The 15649-nt window shown below is 37.1% G+C and overlaps 1 protein-coding gene across 1 annotated transcript in view; it reads left to right on the top strand.

Moving 5' to 3' along the window:
* VPS50 (VPS50 subunit of EARP/GARPII complex) overlaps nt 1-14521 on the top strand; it is a 79613-nt gene extending 65092 nt beyond the window's left edge. Inside the window, exons 23-28 of the mRNA XM_083825704.1 lie at nt 3826-3974; nt 5111-5207; nt 5358-5516; nt 7937-8058; nt 11052-11241; nt 13775-14521. Of these exons, the coding sequence (XP_083681830.1) occupies nt 3826-3974; nt 5111-5207; nt 5358-5516; nt 7937-8058; nt 11052-11241; nt 13775-13894 (837 nt within the window). The 3' untranslated portion in view covers nt 13895-14521. The remainder of the gene's footprint in view (nt 1-3825; nt 3975-5110; nt 5208-5357; nt 5517-7936; nt 8059-11051; nt 11242-13774) is intronic.
* The last annotated feature ends 1128 nt before the right edge of the window (nt 14522-15649 follow it).

The raw sequence follows: 15649 nt of genomic DNA, 5'->3' as shown, positions 1-15649 counted from the left end.
TTGTCCTATCACTCCACCCCCTGACACAGAGTCCCTCCCCAGCTTTCCTGTAGGCCCCCTTTAGGTACTGGAAAGCTGCTGTAAGGTCTCCCTGGAGCCTTCTCTTCTCCAGGCTGAACAACCCCAACTCCCTCAGCCTGTCTTCATAGGAGAGGTGCTCCAGCTCTCTGATAATCCTCATGGCCCTTCTCTGGACTCTTCCTAACAGGTCAATGTCCTTCCTGTGCTGGGTGCCTCACAGCTGAATGCAGCACTCCAGGTGGGGTCTCACAAGAGCAGAGCAGAGGGGGAGAATCCCCTCCCTCTCCCTGCTGGCCACGTTGCTTTTGATGCAGCACAGGATACAGTTGGCTTTCTGGGCTGTCAGCATACATTGCAAATTCATGCTGAGCTTCTCATCAAACATCACCCCCAGGTCCTTCTCCTCACAGCTGCTCTCAATCCATTCTCTGCCCAGCCTGTGTTTGTGCTTGGGATTGCCTTGGTCCAGATCTTCAGTATGAAGAATATGGAGGTTGATTGGAGGCATTCCCTACAGCTTTTTATGGAGCTGCTCTGTTCTAAGTTTTTACTTACCTATTATTACAGTGCAAGAAATCTGTATTCTTTTAATATATACTGTAGTTAGAGTATAGTCACCCTACTTGTGAAGGAAGTACTATCCCAGTTTTCATTTGGTCCACCGAGAAACAGTGAGATGGATTTCTGACTCATGATCTCTGAGCAAAAAGACTGCAGCAATTTAAAGCATTTCTTCTCCTCTTCCCTGTGTCCCTTCTTATGCATCACATACCCCTTGCTTCTGCTGGGGGGTCCTGTCCCCTGTAAGTACTCAACTATAGCTGAATCACTCTTCCTCTGTTTCACAGTGCAATACCTCACAGCGAAACCACTTTATACTGTACTTTATAAACTGCAGCAAGTCCACCTGCAGTTTAAATTCCTGTTTTAGACTGTGAACAGGAAAAAGATGAAATACAAACACGTGTTCAGCTATGCTCACTTTACCACAGGGCAATGATCTGACACCTCAGCCGTGATCCAGAATGTTCAATGTCCATATGCTGGTCCTGCACTGATAGAACTAATATTACAGTAATCCCACATTTTACAAACAATAACAAACAAACAAAACTCCTCCTTCTCCACTCAGAACTCTGCATTTCATTTGGAAGTGAATCTGTCCCTGCCCCTTTTACTTATGATACATGAATATGTTTTTAATCTTGAATGTTTTGTATAAGGTAGTCAAAACGACTATGATGGAAGGAGTCATATATGATGCTTCAGTCTAACAATCTTGGAGTTGTTTGCTTAGCTCTTTGCAGGATTGAGCAAGTATGTTCTTTGGGTGCTGCTGCTTTAAATGTACTAGCTGATTCAAAGCATTGTAAATACACCAGTGATGAGTTTTTGTCCAGCTATGGCTTACGTTAATCTCTGCACTGCTAATATTGACAGTGCTTTAATTATGGTGTGAAACTTCTTATGCCAAACAAATGAAATAGGTTTAGTGAAAAACAAACAAAAGGGGCCTTTTGAGCAGAACTGTATTTATTTGTTTTGTTATAGTAAGTAATGTGTAAGAGTGCTGGGATCTCACTGACGGAGTAACAAATTTGGTGTGTCAAAGCAAAACCAAGTAGCTTCCAGGAAATACTTGCTGGCAAACTCGAATAAAAAAAATGCAAGTTCTTTAAGTGTTTGTGTTAAACCGAATTAGGGTGCAGTTTCATTTTCTGAGAGGTAATGAAACAAACAAAATGGCTTTCAAAAATTTGTTTGGGTACGTTGTATTGAACTTCATATGTACATCTCAACTCCATATTCAGCCCTTTCTGTAACAAGTATAAGACAGCTTCAGTACAGATTACTGCTGTGCAACAGCAGAGATGATAATTTGGATTCTCCAGAAATAGCAGTCTATAGGTTGTTTCATTCATACCAGCAGGATGTATGAAAAGGGAAAAAGAAGAGCAATATATAATGGTAAGCTGCTGCTTTCTTTAGGCCAAATACATTGAAACAAGTGTCTGTTTCTGTGCAGCTTGTCTCTCCTCACTGTCAGTTCCCCAAGCAGGATGTGTAGAAAGATCTGCACACATTCTGTCCTTGCACTTGTCATTTCTACCAGAAATGTGTTTTTGCAATAGTCATGATGCATACTGATCATGTTAATTAATCCACTGAGACCAGTAAGCACCCAAGTCGGTACGTGGCATCGATCAGTTCATGATCTATAATTATTGGTGTTTTGGAAGGGAAACTGATGCCATATTTTATCTCTTAGCAACTTCTTTATCTTCACAAAATATTTCTTAGTCGTGGTACTGCCATTAGATAGATAGTATTTGTGAATATCCTCTGTATGCAAATAGCTGCCTTAACTGATACTGTGGCTTCCAAAAGGGAGATACTTGGGGTAGATGAACAGAATACTCATAGGTATTTCATTGCAAACTAGTAATGACATTGGTCCTCTGCACCTCAAACCGTTTTTAGCAGCTTGGACGACAACATCTTCCTAGTTGTCTTATGTTCTTAATGTAATTTTTGACTTGGCTTTCATCCAGTCTGTAAATACATTTTAGAGCTGCTTTGTCTATAGGAATTTTAAGTTCTGATTTTTCTGCTCATTCTGAATCACTTAATTTCTCACAAACTCCTTACTCAACTTGACATAATTACTTTTTCCTGCTCCGCCTTTAATTGGTGCAATATAACCACAATGGGCCTGTCAGGTTTTTCTGCCAGAATAACCTACACTTTGCTTTCTCCCTTTTAACGTGTTCATCTGTTGTATGCAGTACCTTCTCTCTTGGCTTTTCAAGTTCTATAGTGTATATTTTTCCTTGTCTCAATCCTGATGCTTGGAATGAGTTAGGTAATGTCTTAGAATCATAGAACCAGGCTGATTTGTCGTATCACCTGTTGGCCACAGAATGTTTATCCTAGGGACATGACATGGAAGGCTCTTAGTTAAGAAATCAGTGCTGCATCATGCCAATCTTCATCACCTGATTTGTGTTTTGTATCATTTTTCTTTTGTAGCACTTTCCATATTTTATAGAGTGTGTGTAAGCAGTAAGCATAGTATGACTAATAAATGTAAAGCCATAACTACTTTTTGGTTTTCATGTCCTGATCTGATATTGGCAAATAGGTAAGTATCAGGTGGTGTACATTTATACACCTGGTTAGACCACTGTGGTAGCTCCGGAAATTTGTTCCTTCTGTGATTCCTTTTCTAGCTGTAACTGATATTTATACTTGTCAAATCTAGAGGTGTTTTTTCTGGTGCTGTGAATACTTCCATGCTCTTTACAACTGAGTGGTCTGCAGGATAAAACTTGTGCTGGAATGGTAACTTAGCGTTGTTTAAAGAAACATAATATGTATTTTACCTAAGTTAGCCACAGATCACAGGAGTGGTTAAGCCCACACATGAATAATATTCCTTTGATTTGTCTCTTTGTTTGCTGTCATATTGAAGAAACTATATCCAGGGGTGAGAACTTAATCCCTCTGTAGGCAGTTGGGCTAAAGCCTGTATGGGCATTAGTTTGTTCTATTTTTTTATTTTTTTTTCCTTTTCTGAGACAGATATTGATCTGCATGATGTGATTTTTCACTTGTTTGAACACCATACTGTTGAAATAGAAAACATGGTTGTCACCTTGGATTCAGGCTTGATTTAAGTTATATCATAAAATTAGAAACGTTCCTTTATCAGATAAGAAGCCATCTGAAACTACTCACTTGCCGCCATTCTTGCTGTTTTCCAGTCAATTGTGTTTTTTTCAGTTGTTTAATTCTTTATTTTAGGAGGTCTCTGGTGATCCCACAGGAACTCTCACAGCTGCTGAAGAGAGAAAGGAGAAGGTGCCAAGCCCACATCTCAGTCATCTAGTAGTTCTGACATCTGGCAACTCGCTGTATGGTTTGGCAGAAAGAGTGGTAGCCACGGAATCCTTGTAGGTTATTTACTGTACACTGTGTTTTGTGGTCACAGGAAGCTAAGGATCATTTAAGAGATTGTGATTACATGCCAAAACCTTCTTCAGAGGTCAAAGATTCCTACTTCTGAATGTGATTTTAATAATGAGCAACAGAGGTAATTTTTTAATTAAAGGTACCAGCACCTGATCATTTGATTTACCACCTGCAAGCACAAGCAATGAAATTTTACTGCAGCTGGTCCAGTAATTTGTGATATTACAAAGCCAAATCTTACAGGAAAAAATAATAATTTTAAAGAGACTAATGGGAGTATTTAATATATGTGCGTCATTTAAACCATAGCTATCAGTATTTGAGTACTTAATATAAGACTCAGAACTGCATAGTTCATATTGGCTTGGCTTTGTTTCTGATATTCTTGGCAACAGGTGGAAGTTTACCTGTGAAAAGGAGATTATAATGAGCGAGGAATGCAAAACTCTTACAAAATGTTCTTTATTTGGTCAGAATAGTAGTAAGAATCAGATAGGATTTATTTTTTTTTCCCCACACAGAAGAGGACACTGTTAAAGATTAGTAATTAGTTTTTAAAATGTTTTTCCAAATTAGGTTGTTTGTATTTTTTTTAAATGTTCATTTATGCTTAGTTAGAAATGTACTTTGTTACATTACTATATATATATAAAAAAAATAATCCTACCCATGCTGAAGAATTTGATCTCGTTTTCTGTCTTTTAAAAGTTCACTAGTAAGTACGTAACTTGGAATGTTATTTTGAAATTCTGAAATGGATTTTTTTAATGTAGCCTGTCCTGCCATATGAAATTCCCGGGACACTTGTCCACTGATTTTACTAGGCTTTGGATCAGACTTTAGCAGTACATCCTGAGTAAAATAGAAATCTGAATTGTTGCTATTCAAGCCTTCGTGTTTTTATTGAAGCATTTTCTTGTTCACAATCACATTTAAAAATTGTCAGAACTGAGAATACACATTGACATGTTAGCGTAAAAATGGTACAGTTCTTATCAGGATTACATTTTCCAAGGTTACATATCATTGCCAAATATCTTAACTGTGGTGGAAAAGAAGTATAGAGGCATTCCAAATGTTGCATTTAGTTCATGGTGAATTTCCTTTGTTTTCAAAGGGTATTTCTGGCTGAGCAGTTTGAGTTTCTTCAACCTCATCTTGATGCGGTGATGCCAGCTGCCAAGAAGCCTTTTCTTCAGCAGTTCTATTCTCAGGTCAGAATTGTGTAATTCACAGGTGATTTTTTTAAAACAGAAGGTTTGGAACTTGTACTGTGTGGTACCCATATTTGTACACCATAGTTATAAATTGCTCTTATTAGCCAGAAATTTACTGAATTGAATTTTCTTTTTATTCGATTTCAGACAGTGTCAACTGCCAGTGAACTACGCAAACCAGTTTATTGGATTGTTGCTGCTAAAGCCATTGATTATGAACAGATGCTGCTTCTCATGACGAATGTAAAATGGGATGTGAAGGAAATCATGTCACAACACAATGTATACGTAGATGCTCTTTTAAAGGTGAATACTTTCTGAGAAACAGTGTGCTAGAGCTTATTTAAACATTAAACTGCAGTAATAGTTCACTAAAGCTATTAAAGCAGCATGACTAGAGCTATACAGCATCCTGACAAATAGTAAGTTGTTATATGGAGGTCTGTACAGAATTTTTATTATTCTTGCTACTAGCAGAATACATTAATGTTTGTTTTCACAGTGCTGATTTTTTGACTATGTTGTGGATGAAAGTGACCACAAAAGGTTAATGAGTTTCATGTCTAAGTCCTGAACAGAAGGTAAATGTCCATTAGATGGAAGTAACATTGAGAAAAATAGGAAAATACAGTGGCCTGAGGAAGTGATGTGTGTTTTTGTTTTAACAAAGGCTGTTTGTGGTTCTGCATAATGATTTCAGTTGTCTTTGAGCAGTATCACAGGTGCTATCAGACAAACCAGCACTACTAATAATAGCATGCTATCTAATTGAAGTTGATGTCTTTAGAAGTTAGCATTTTAAAAGGAAGCTAAATGAGAAGTTATTCAGCCAACTTCTCAATTGCATTCAGTAGAAGTGGTTATACAATTGCCATATCTTATGGCATATGGAACGAATTCTTGTGACAGTCCTTTGTTAGATTTTTATTTATGCCTAAACTATATTTATAAAGGTCTTTAGAAGGAAGTTCTGGAATTACAGTAAATCTCACAGGGAAACTAAAAAAATTAATCTAAAGATCTATGAGGTATGTATCACAGAGAAAGTATCTGTATTGAATAACAGATTTGATTACACTTTTGTACTTTACAGCTATTCTCTGCTTCAAAAAAAAAAGAAAAGAAGGGAGACTGCAGTGAATTTCTCTTAATCTCTGTGACTACCCTTCTTTTTGCTTCTGTGGCTTTTTGAAATCAGTTTGTACTTACAGTATTTGGTCACTACAGTAGAACTTTCCCTTCTGTGAGTGTGCAACTGCTGATGAATTTGCTTCAGGGCAATCAGAGCTAATGCAATTTAAAACCTTTTTGAATTTCTGGCCTCTATGTTATATAGCTAATAATAGTTTTTACAGAGGCTTTTAGATTACTACTTAGCAATTAGTGATTTGTTGCGTGACTCCAGGAGTGTCAGATGTAAACAAAACGTTTAACATAATAGCCAACTGCTTTTAGCAGTTGTGTGCAACTATGCAACTATATGCAACTTTTAGCATATGTGTGCATATGCAGAATTCCTTACTCAGTCATATAGTATGTATGGAAGTGGATAAATTGGGAAAAGAGCATTGTTCAAGAATTTCATTGCTACTGAGTGATAGGCCTGTTCATCTTCACAAGAGTCATCTCTGTGCCTGTTAAGGCATGGTATTGGTGGTACCCTGCTTCCTCTTGCAACATTTCTCAGAAAATTTGTGTTCAACACCAATTATTTGGTCAGATACTAACTTAAAATAGTCATTGAAACTCCCAACTGAGTGGCTATTTTCTTGTTCATTTGCTGAATTCTTGATGGGAAAAGGATAAAAGCTAGATTCCAGCTGTGGAACGAAAGCATTTTGTTGAACAAGTATGGCCTTAATAGGCTGCAGTACAAACTGGTTTTGCTCGTTATACGGGGCACTTCATTGTCAAGATCTGCTTTATGTTAAAGTCATTTGATTTTTTTTAAAAGTTAGAGGCATTAGTTCCTTGCAGCCAACTTCTATTTCGCTTTATGTAAGTCACAAAAATCATTGTAGCAGTAATTAATTGCAGTTATGACTAGTTTGTCACTCATAGTAACAGCTCAAGTCCATCCAGTCCATTGATGTTTCAGGTGGAAATAGGTGCCTTCCTTCAGTCTGAATTGTTATCTAGAAATGCAGTATCCAGCTAAACTGTTGGATATGGTTTGTTTTCAGTGGGTGCTCTTGGTTCTTTCTAAAGCACCTGAGAACTTTCTAATGCAGAAGTTTGAGGAATGAAAAATGGTTACTATATTTTTGAGCTTCTCTCTGAATGCTGATGTGGCAGGTATTTAGAGGGATAAAGAGCTTATCATTGGATTTTCTTCAGGGGCTGTATATTGGCTTTCAGAAAGTTAAAGATGAGTTTAGAGAGTGAGGCAATGGAATGGCATTTGAAGGATTAGATACTTGGCTAATTTTTGGATGTCTCAGTTTCACTGAGAACTACTTACACCTCTGTAGAACCAGAGTAGTGTTTTTTATTTTTTAAATAAAATTACTGAGGTCATGTTATGAATGATATACTAGAATGTGGTATGCTTTCTTCTCTGCACAGGCTTGTCTCTATAGTCTGTGCCTATTAAGCTTCTTTGCTTTGCTCTTATTTTTTAGTGTTTTTTTTTTAATGTGCATATCTTTTTTTTTTTTTTTTTTGCTAAGCATGTACGCGTGGTCTCTTTCATGCTGATGGAGTAATGACCTTTCGTATTTCATCAGGAATTTGAAGAATTTAACAGAAGGCTGAATGAAGTATCTAAGAGAGTTCGTATTCCACTGCCGGTCTCAAATATCCTTTGGGAGCACTGCATTCGCTTAGCTAATAGAACTCTTGTGGAAGGGTAAGTAGTTTGTAGAAGTCTTGGTCTTGGGTAAATATGTCTGTTATTATAATGCTTATATCATGGTTTTAAGGGTTCTAATTTTTGCAATGCACTGGTAAGCAGTTGAGTTTAAGGGGCTAAAGCGTGATTGCAGCATCTCTATGGTGATGCTGTTTATCGCTGCTGGGAAGAAAGCCAGTTGCAAGGAAGAAAGTTGTCAGCCCTTGCTTACAACCTTAGGATACCTGCCTTAGGATAGCCGTGGAGCAGGAGCCTTTCAGTTTCATCAGAAACAGAGAGGTATCCTAGTTGGCTTGGTAAATGTGGACTCAAACACCTTAGCCAGGAACTGCTATGCTTTGCTCATTCCTACCTCACCATCAGTGTCCCAGTCTTCTCAGGAGCAATATTGTAGCCTGAGTATTGCAGTCTTTTCATCTGCTGCATTTATTTTTGTGGTTTTGTCCACTTGCTACCTGTCTGTGTTGTCATCTTCTGCATTGTTAAATACGTGCTGTCTTTCACTCTTCCAGCTTCTGTTTACATGTATCTTTCTTGGATATCTTTACCTTCCTACTTTACACTTCCTACTGCCTGTTTCATTTCTTTCCATCCCACTCTTCTGCTGTTTTCTCTAATTTAGGGCCCCAACAACATCCTTGTTCTCCAAGTGTTAGCTGTCTATTATGAATCACCAGCTTCCACTGCTTCTGTCAAGCCATCACATTTAAATTCACGCCTATTTCCTTTCCTCCTCTTGCAGTCTCTGAGAGATCAATTTCGTCTTCAGGGAGACTAAATCCAGCTATGACCTCCCTGTAGCTTCGCAGTTTCGTCGTAAGACGTGTCCTAAACAACTATCCTTCCTTTTTGATAATTCAGTTTCCACTTTAACATCATGCCTCAAATCAAAGTAAATGAGACAAAAACAGCTGTCTTCTCCCTTACTCCTTCTTTCCTTTCAACTGGCTAACGTCACCATTTCCTACCAACCTATTCTGCTTCAGCCCTTGTGCCTGTTTTGGCTTTGTTTCTTTCCCTTACTTCACAATTTTACTCATATTTTGTGAATTCAATGGTCACAAACTATGTAATTCTTAGCTGTGAGGTTCATCACTCATATGTCTTCTTCCAGCCTGCAGTTTTAGTTCACATTTGTGGTGTACCATGAAACATGTGGCTTTACCTTCACCCAGATTGGTAAGAGTGGACTGGGAATACCTTGCTGATATGATCAGTATTCCCTATGCCCTTTCTTAGAGTGTAAAGATCTCTCGTTACTGTCTCCCTATTATCTGCCTGTAATTTCTCATTTTTGCCCATTTCTTTTTTTTTCCTCACACATGTTCTACTTTCTTTTGGAAACTGGGAAAGGGATTCTGAACAATTGACTTTCTGAATACCTTTATAACATCTTTTGTCTCTAAATTGCATGAAGGAATGGAAGGTGTTTCTCCTCTAGTCAGCCAGCCAACTGGCTTTCATCAAGCTCTTCACTGAGTGAAGATTTATCTTCAGCATAGCCTTCTCGACATTTTGCCCTGCCCTTTCTCCTGATTTTGCGTTCTCTCCTGTTTCCCATCTGGCTTCTTGAAGTGCTTCTGTGGTATGTCCTGTTGGGAATCATCGTTCCAACCTTATGTGGAGTTTCAGAAGACTAGTGCCTTTGTCCCCTTCTCTTTTTGTCTCTATTTCTGCTTTTTGCCACTTCTGCATTCTGCAAATGCAAAATCAGCATTCACCTCACTGTGAATAACTTGCATATCTAAAATTTGTGTGGTCAACATTCTAATGGATTTTTAGCTGTCATATTTAGGATCGACATGGTTAAAAGCTTTGAAACCTGTTCTTAGCCTCTCTTAGAATGCTCACATATCAACTTGTCATTCTTCTACCTTCTACTTTTCTCCATTAGATTGTCTGTTACTTTGTATCCTTCTGCACATTTTTTCTGTGTACTAACTGTAAGGATGCAATTTCTTCTTATTCTTAACTTGATCTTGCTGTATATTCAGTTTCCACCTGGATCTTTCTGCTGCCTCCTGCGCATCAGAACTAATAATTTTAGAACTGTATAATCATCGGTTTATGAAGTTGATCCTAATTGAATACTGGTCTTGCTTTAAATTTGTTGCAAGGGAAGAGTGAAAACACTGGGACAGGATTGTCACTTCTGGCAGCAGCCTATGGCGAAGCTGGATTAAGTCTATCAAGACAACGTGCCCTAAATGAAGGCTTTTTTCTTTTATTTCCTGTGCACAATTGAAGTTGGCAGTGTTTAGGTTATTGGTGTCGTTTTCTTTGATCTTGACAAATGCAGTTTATCTTCTGTTTAAAAAGATTGTTTCCTTAGTTTGTTGCCTATCACCCCCCAGGAATCCCTCCTAGTATTTCCCTGCCCTAAGCTCATCTACTGTTTCTTCTTCTTTGAGCTCAAACCTATCACTAGTTTTCTGTCAATTTGTTCTCATCAAACCATTAACTTCTCACAGAGATTAACCAGTGCTGCCACCCTTTATCATTTGGTTGTTGTATGTGATTTTGGACAGGTTTGTACCTGTCTCTGATGCTTCCACAGTTAGTTCAGGAGGCTCCTGTTGATCATTCCTAAAACTGCCATGGTACCTTTCATTTCAGATTTCAATGATCATGATCACTTGACTAGAGCCACTGTCTAGTATGCTGATCAATACTGATTTCATTTCCTTTATCCCACTTATATTCTTAGGCTGTTCAATGTAGGATTAGTGGCTTTTGTGTGTGTTTTTTGTTTGTTTTAGTATTACTGCATATTGTGGGTTTCTGTTCTATGAGGGGAACTAAAACATATTATACTAATGCAAATAAAAATTGCATCAAAAATCCTGAGAGGCATTCTTGTCTGCTTTTAACTTAAAACCTTAATTATGTTCCTCCTCAAGGTTTGAACGGCTAAGTTAAACAGCTTTGAGAAGTAAGATTCATTTCTATTTCCTTCTAATTGTTACTTTCCACTGTGTTCTTCTTTTCAGTTATGCTAATGTAAAGAAATGCAGCAATGAAGGACGTGCCTTGATGCAACTGGACTTTCAACAGTTCTTAATGAAACTAGAAAAGTTAACAGACATTAGGCCCATTCCAGATAAAGAATTTGTGGAGACCTACATTAAAGCATACTACTTAACAGAAAATGACATGGAGCGCTGGATAAAAGAGCACAGGGTAAGAGTAAAATTTGTATTCTTTTACAACTCTAACAACTCTAAATGACCAATTCTTCTGTGTGTTAAAAATGAATATGCTCATATGCATGTGTATATTAATGTGTTATAATGAAATTGTATGGGATGCAATATGGATGTGTGTGTATGTATATGTTTATCATCATATGAAGTTAATATATATTTGCAAGGAGTACGAACAGAGACTTTGCAAGCTGTTAATTAATAATAATTGTCATACTTTTGACCAAAAGGAAAATACAAATTTATTTGCTATTACTACTATTTACCTTTACTAGGTCAATGCCATATTTCTTTAGTTGATAAGAGTTCATCCTGGAAAGATGTGCTATGATTTATATGTATGAGCAGTAATCTACCCGGGGTTCTGAGATGAGTCGAATCCAAAGAAAAGTTTTTTCCACTCCTTAGGTAGCAACTCTGGTCTGCTACAGCAAAAGAAGCAGCTGGGTCCCAGGCACCTGAAGCCTATATACACTGTGAACTCTGTTTCATAGCCTAAGCAATGACCCAAACTTTTATCTAAATCAACTGTGAGGTTAGAACAGCAACAAGGAAGAGGAAACACCTGCATTGGTGTATGCAGCTGTTAAGGAAAGCTATTTGGTAGTCTTCATTGTCAGGGAATTTACAGGCTGAAAATGGATTTTAGATCTGGCAAATCACGGCCAGTCAGTGCTCTGTGGAGCATCTGGGCAATCTATTAACAGTGGTTCATTAAAGCCCAAGACTGCATTGGATGGTGGAGAGACTTGGTAGCTCAATGAATCTTACAGAATCAAAGAATGCTAGGGATTGGAAGGGACCTTGAAAGATCATCTAGTCCAATCCCCCAAATTACATATTTTTATTATTTTTTTGAAGTGGGAATGTCAGATTTCTTCAATATGTCCCTATCTGCTATTTTCAGAGATTATTTTCACTCGTGAAGATACTTCTGCTGTAGGTAGTTGCCATTTACAAGCTTAAGAGTTAACTGAAGTCATTTATCATGTGTTCTTCAGACACCGTCCCTATAAAAGTTGTTCTTTTATTCAAGTGAATCAACAAGGCGAAATCATCAGTGCATATGCATAATCCATTTTTGGTTTGAGCTCTGCAAAAGTGTACTGTATTTTAGTTGGAAGCCATCAGTGCCTCATAGCTAAAGCTAGTACAACGTGATTTGAAATAGCAAATTTTCATAAGATAATCAAAAATCTTTCCGTAACTCCACCCTACAGTATTACAGTAAAGAAGCTTGCCAGCTGGGCCTTCTGGTTTCTTGCTGTAGTTCATATACCAGGAAGCATTTAAACATGTATGAATGGGACGAGCATAAGTACGCTAAATGCTGCTAAAAATGGGGCTACAAAAATGATCTGAAGTAGTTGAGCCAAATTTCCCGTGATGAACCTCTAACCTTCAGTGAAGTTGAAAATTTTTGTATTCTGTTTCGAATATGCCAAAGTGCACAAATGGATCATTAAAAATACAATTTGAAATTAGGCCTTTAGGAGTGGATTGCTTCAACTAAATTTTAAGGCACAGTGGAGAAAAATCATTGCTTTTTCTTCCTTCAACTAATAAAACTGAATCAGGATCAACATTGCTGTCTGAGAGAAGTCTTCATTTGTGTTCTGAAAGCATTTAGCGTTCTTTCATGGTAGCAGAACCTAACCATAACAGGACTAATAGTAGGTAATAGTTGCATGCTGTTGGAGCTGGTCCACCGTTAAAGTGGAAAGTCTTTTAAAATGGAGCATTTAGAGATAATTTAGAGTATTTTGCAATTACTTTAAATCTAGCTACAAATGGATGAAATAAATACTTTGGTAATATCATTTTTCTTGTTAAACCTGAAGCTATGAGAGAGACTATGAGCTGTCATTTGGTGATCCATATGGAAAAGCTCTTGTTTAAACACACTGGTGGAAGCTACAGTTTGGATGGTGTTTAAGGGTAAAGGTAGTATTGGCAAATGTGGTGTTTTGACAGGTGTTAAGAATTTTTCTCTTAACATTTTTGCAATTTTTTCCTCCTTTATCATGTACTGAAATTAATGGTGTTTGAATACCCTTTGGAGAGAAGTATTTAGAAGCTTATCAGAAATGAGACATCAAAATAAAAAATCATCAAGTTTTGTCACAGCTTGTTAAAAAAATGGTTTTGTGTTTAAAAATTTATCATTTGCATATTTTTATTTCTGACCACACCTCCCAAAGAATGGAAGATATATTAAAAATTATTTTAATACTTAAGTATTACTTTCTGTGAACTTAGTCCAACACTACTAAAATTGTAGGCATTTTCCATTGTAATCTGCCATGTAGCAAAATACAATTTCGTACTTCTCTGTCTCAGCTATGAAAACTCTCCAAACCCGACTTAACTACTGCTTTAAGTCTCCCTTGTGTACCAACTGCTACTATCAGCTGAAAAGTCCACAGTGTGTACGTCTGGTTTTTAGTTTTCTATCTTTATCCGCTGTTTTTATTCTGTTTGCCATAACATAATCTGCTTTTATTTGCCAGGAATATTCCACTAAGCACTTGACAAATCTGGTGAATGTTTGTCTGGGATCCCACATCAACAAGAAGGCAAGACAGAAGCTGCTGGCTGCTATTGATGACATAGACAGGCCTAAAAGATAACTGGAGAGAGTTACTTCCCTTGCGACTTGTACCTTTTTCTGTTCATGTGAAGCATGCAGACAAATCTCTCATGGACTAATGACAACATTCTCTTAAAAAAAACATTGTGCATGACCTTTCTTACCAGCAATGGAGACTCTCTGAATTGGCATAATGTTCTAAAATATGACTTTTTTAACCTGTAGAATCCTTTTCTGTTTTTTTTTTTTTTTTTTGTTACTTGCCCCTAAGAAAGGGCTTCTCTTTGTGTATCATTGGTAAGCTGTATATTTTGCAAAACTGTATACTGTAAGTAAAATCAAAATCAGAGAGAAACACATTGGCTTAATATATAGTTGATGCTCCTTTTTTAATAAAAGGGCTACTTGAAAATATGCTTTTTTCCCTCACTGCTTCCCTCCTGAGAATTTGTGCTTTATTATGGACCAGTGTAAAATGAAAAGAAATGTATGATATCTTTGAATGACATACCTTGCATGTGGGTTAAGAGTACAGATCAATTAAACGCTCTCATGTTGAAGTCTCTCATCAACTTATGTATTTAAAAATGTTTATTTCAGAATTAATTTAGCCATATCAAAATGATTGGTTTCAGATTAATGGAAGGTAATAAATACTGTACACTAATATGAGTTATTTGTGAGACTTTATTTGCCTAATTCAACAACACAAAATGTCACTTACAATAGAAATTAGTGTTGTTCCTCTCATGTCACTTCCCTTTTGTGCCCCTGCCAGTCTTTCCTGTTCCCAAAACAATAATGCCAGGGAGTAGGAATAGTAACGTCGGGCTTGTTTTGGGTGGATTATCTTACTATGTTCTGCTGTAGACCTGAGCTGGAGTGATCCTGAGCACATCAAAATTGTTTGGCTGGGTATTTGTCCTAAAAGTCAACTTGTTAAAGCATCACCGACTACTGAGGTTTTCAGTTTTCCTTTCAGCAGAGGGACCTGCATTTTTGAGTATATTTTTACTTTCTTGCAATATTGCTTGTACACAAGATACCTGGAGACTGCTCAGATACTGTCGTGGCAGAACCAGAAGGACTCCTGAAATAGTTTGAACTAACTAAAATAAAGACCTTGATATTCATTAAGACTTTCCTAATGCACTCAAATTCTGTTCCATCTTTTTGTTTTTCAGTATACGTTTTAGATTTTTTTTTTTTAATCACATGATAATTTTGTTTGTAATCCTCTCAGGCCTTTTAAAAAGAAATATGCTAGTAATGAGCTAACAGGTAAAATAATGTACAAAGGATGCAATCCACTAATGTATATGACATGGTAACTTCTCAATTTGGGCTTCATACTTGCCATTTTACTTGTTAATTCAAATATAAGAATCGGCACTTACTGAAAGACAGCAGTACCTAGTGACAGAAAACTGTTTCGTGGAACTGTGATAATTGTCCTTTTCTGTAGTTTAATTTCATTTTCAGAAGTGGTCTGAGCATTGTTGTGCAAGTTCCTGGAAAGCCTGTATACAGTTTTAGCAGAACAGTAGAATTGCTATTTTAAATTTTGATCATGTAGCATTCAACTCCCTTTTTCACCTGTATTTTAAAGGAGATGAGATTTAAAACAAGATTTAGCTCCGTTCTGTACACACCATGCTGTCAGTCTGAGTTCTGTCGAAAACTTGTTTAGCAGAGTGTCAATGTATGTGTTCAAGCTGAATCACTTCTAGCTGCATTAAAAAGGTCATTCAAAAAAAAAAAAAAAGTGTAGTTCATTTTAAAAGTGGAGACTTTT

This window comes from Anser anser (genome assembly GCF_964211835.1).
Source record: "Anser anser genome assembly, chromosome: 2".
Classification (NCBI taxonomy): domain Eukaryota; kingdom Metazoa; phylum Chordata; class Aves; order Anseriformes; family Anatidae; genus Anser; species Anser anser.
The sequence above is the reverse complement of the archived record's forward strand: the minus strand, read 5'-3'. Positions and strand labels throughout refer to the sequence as shown.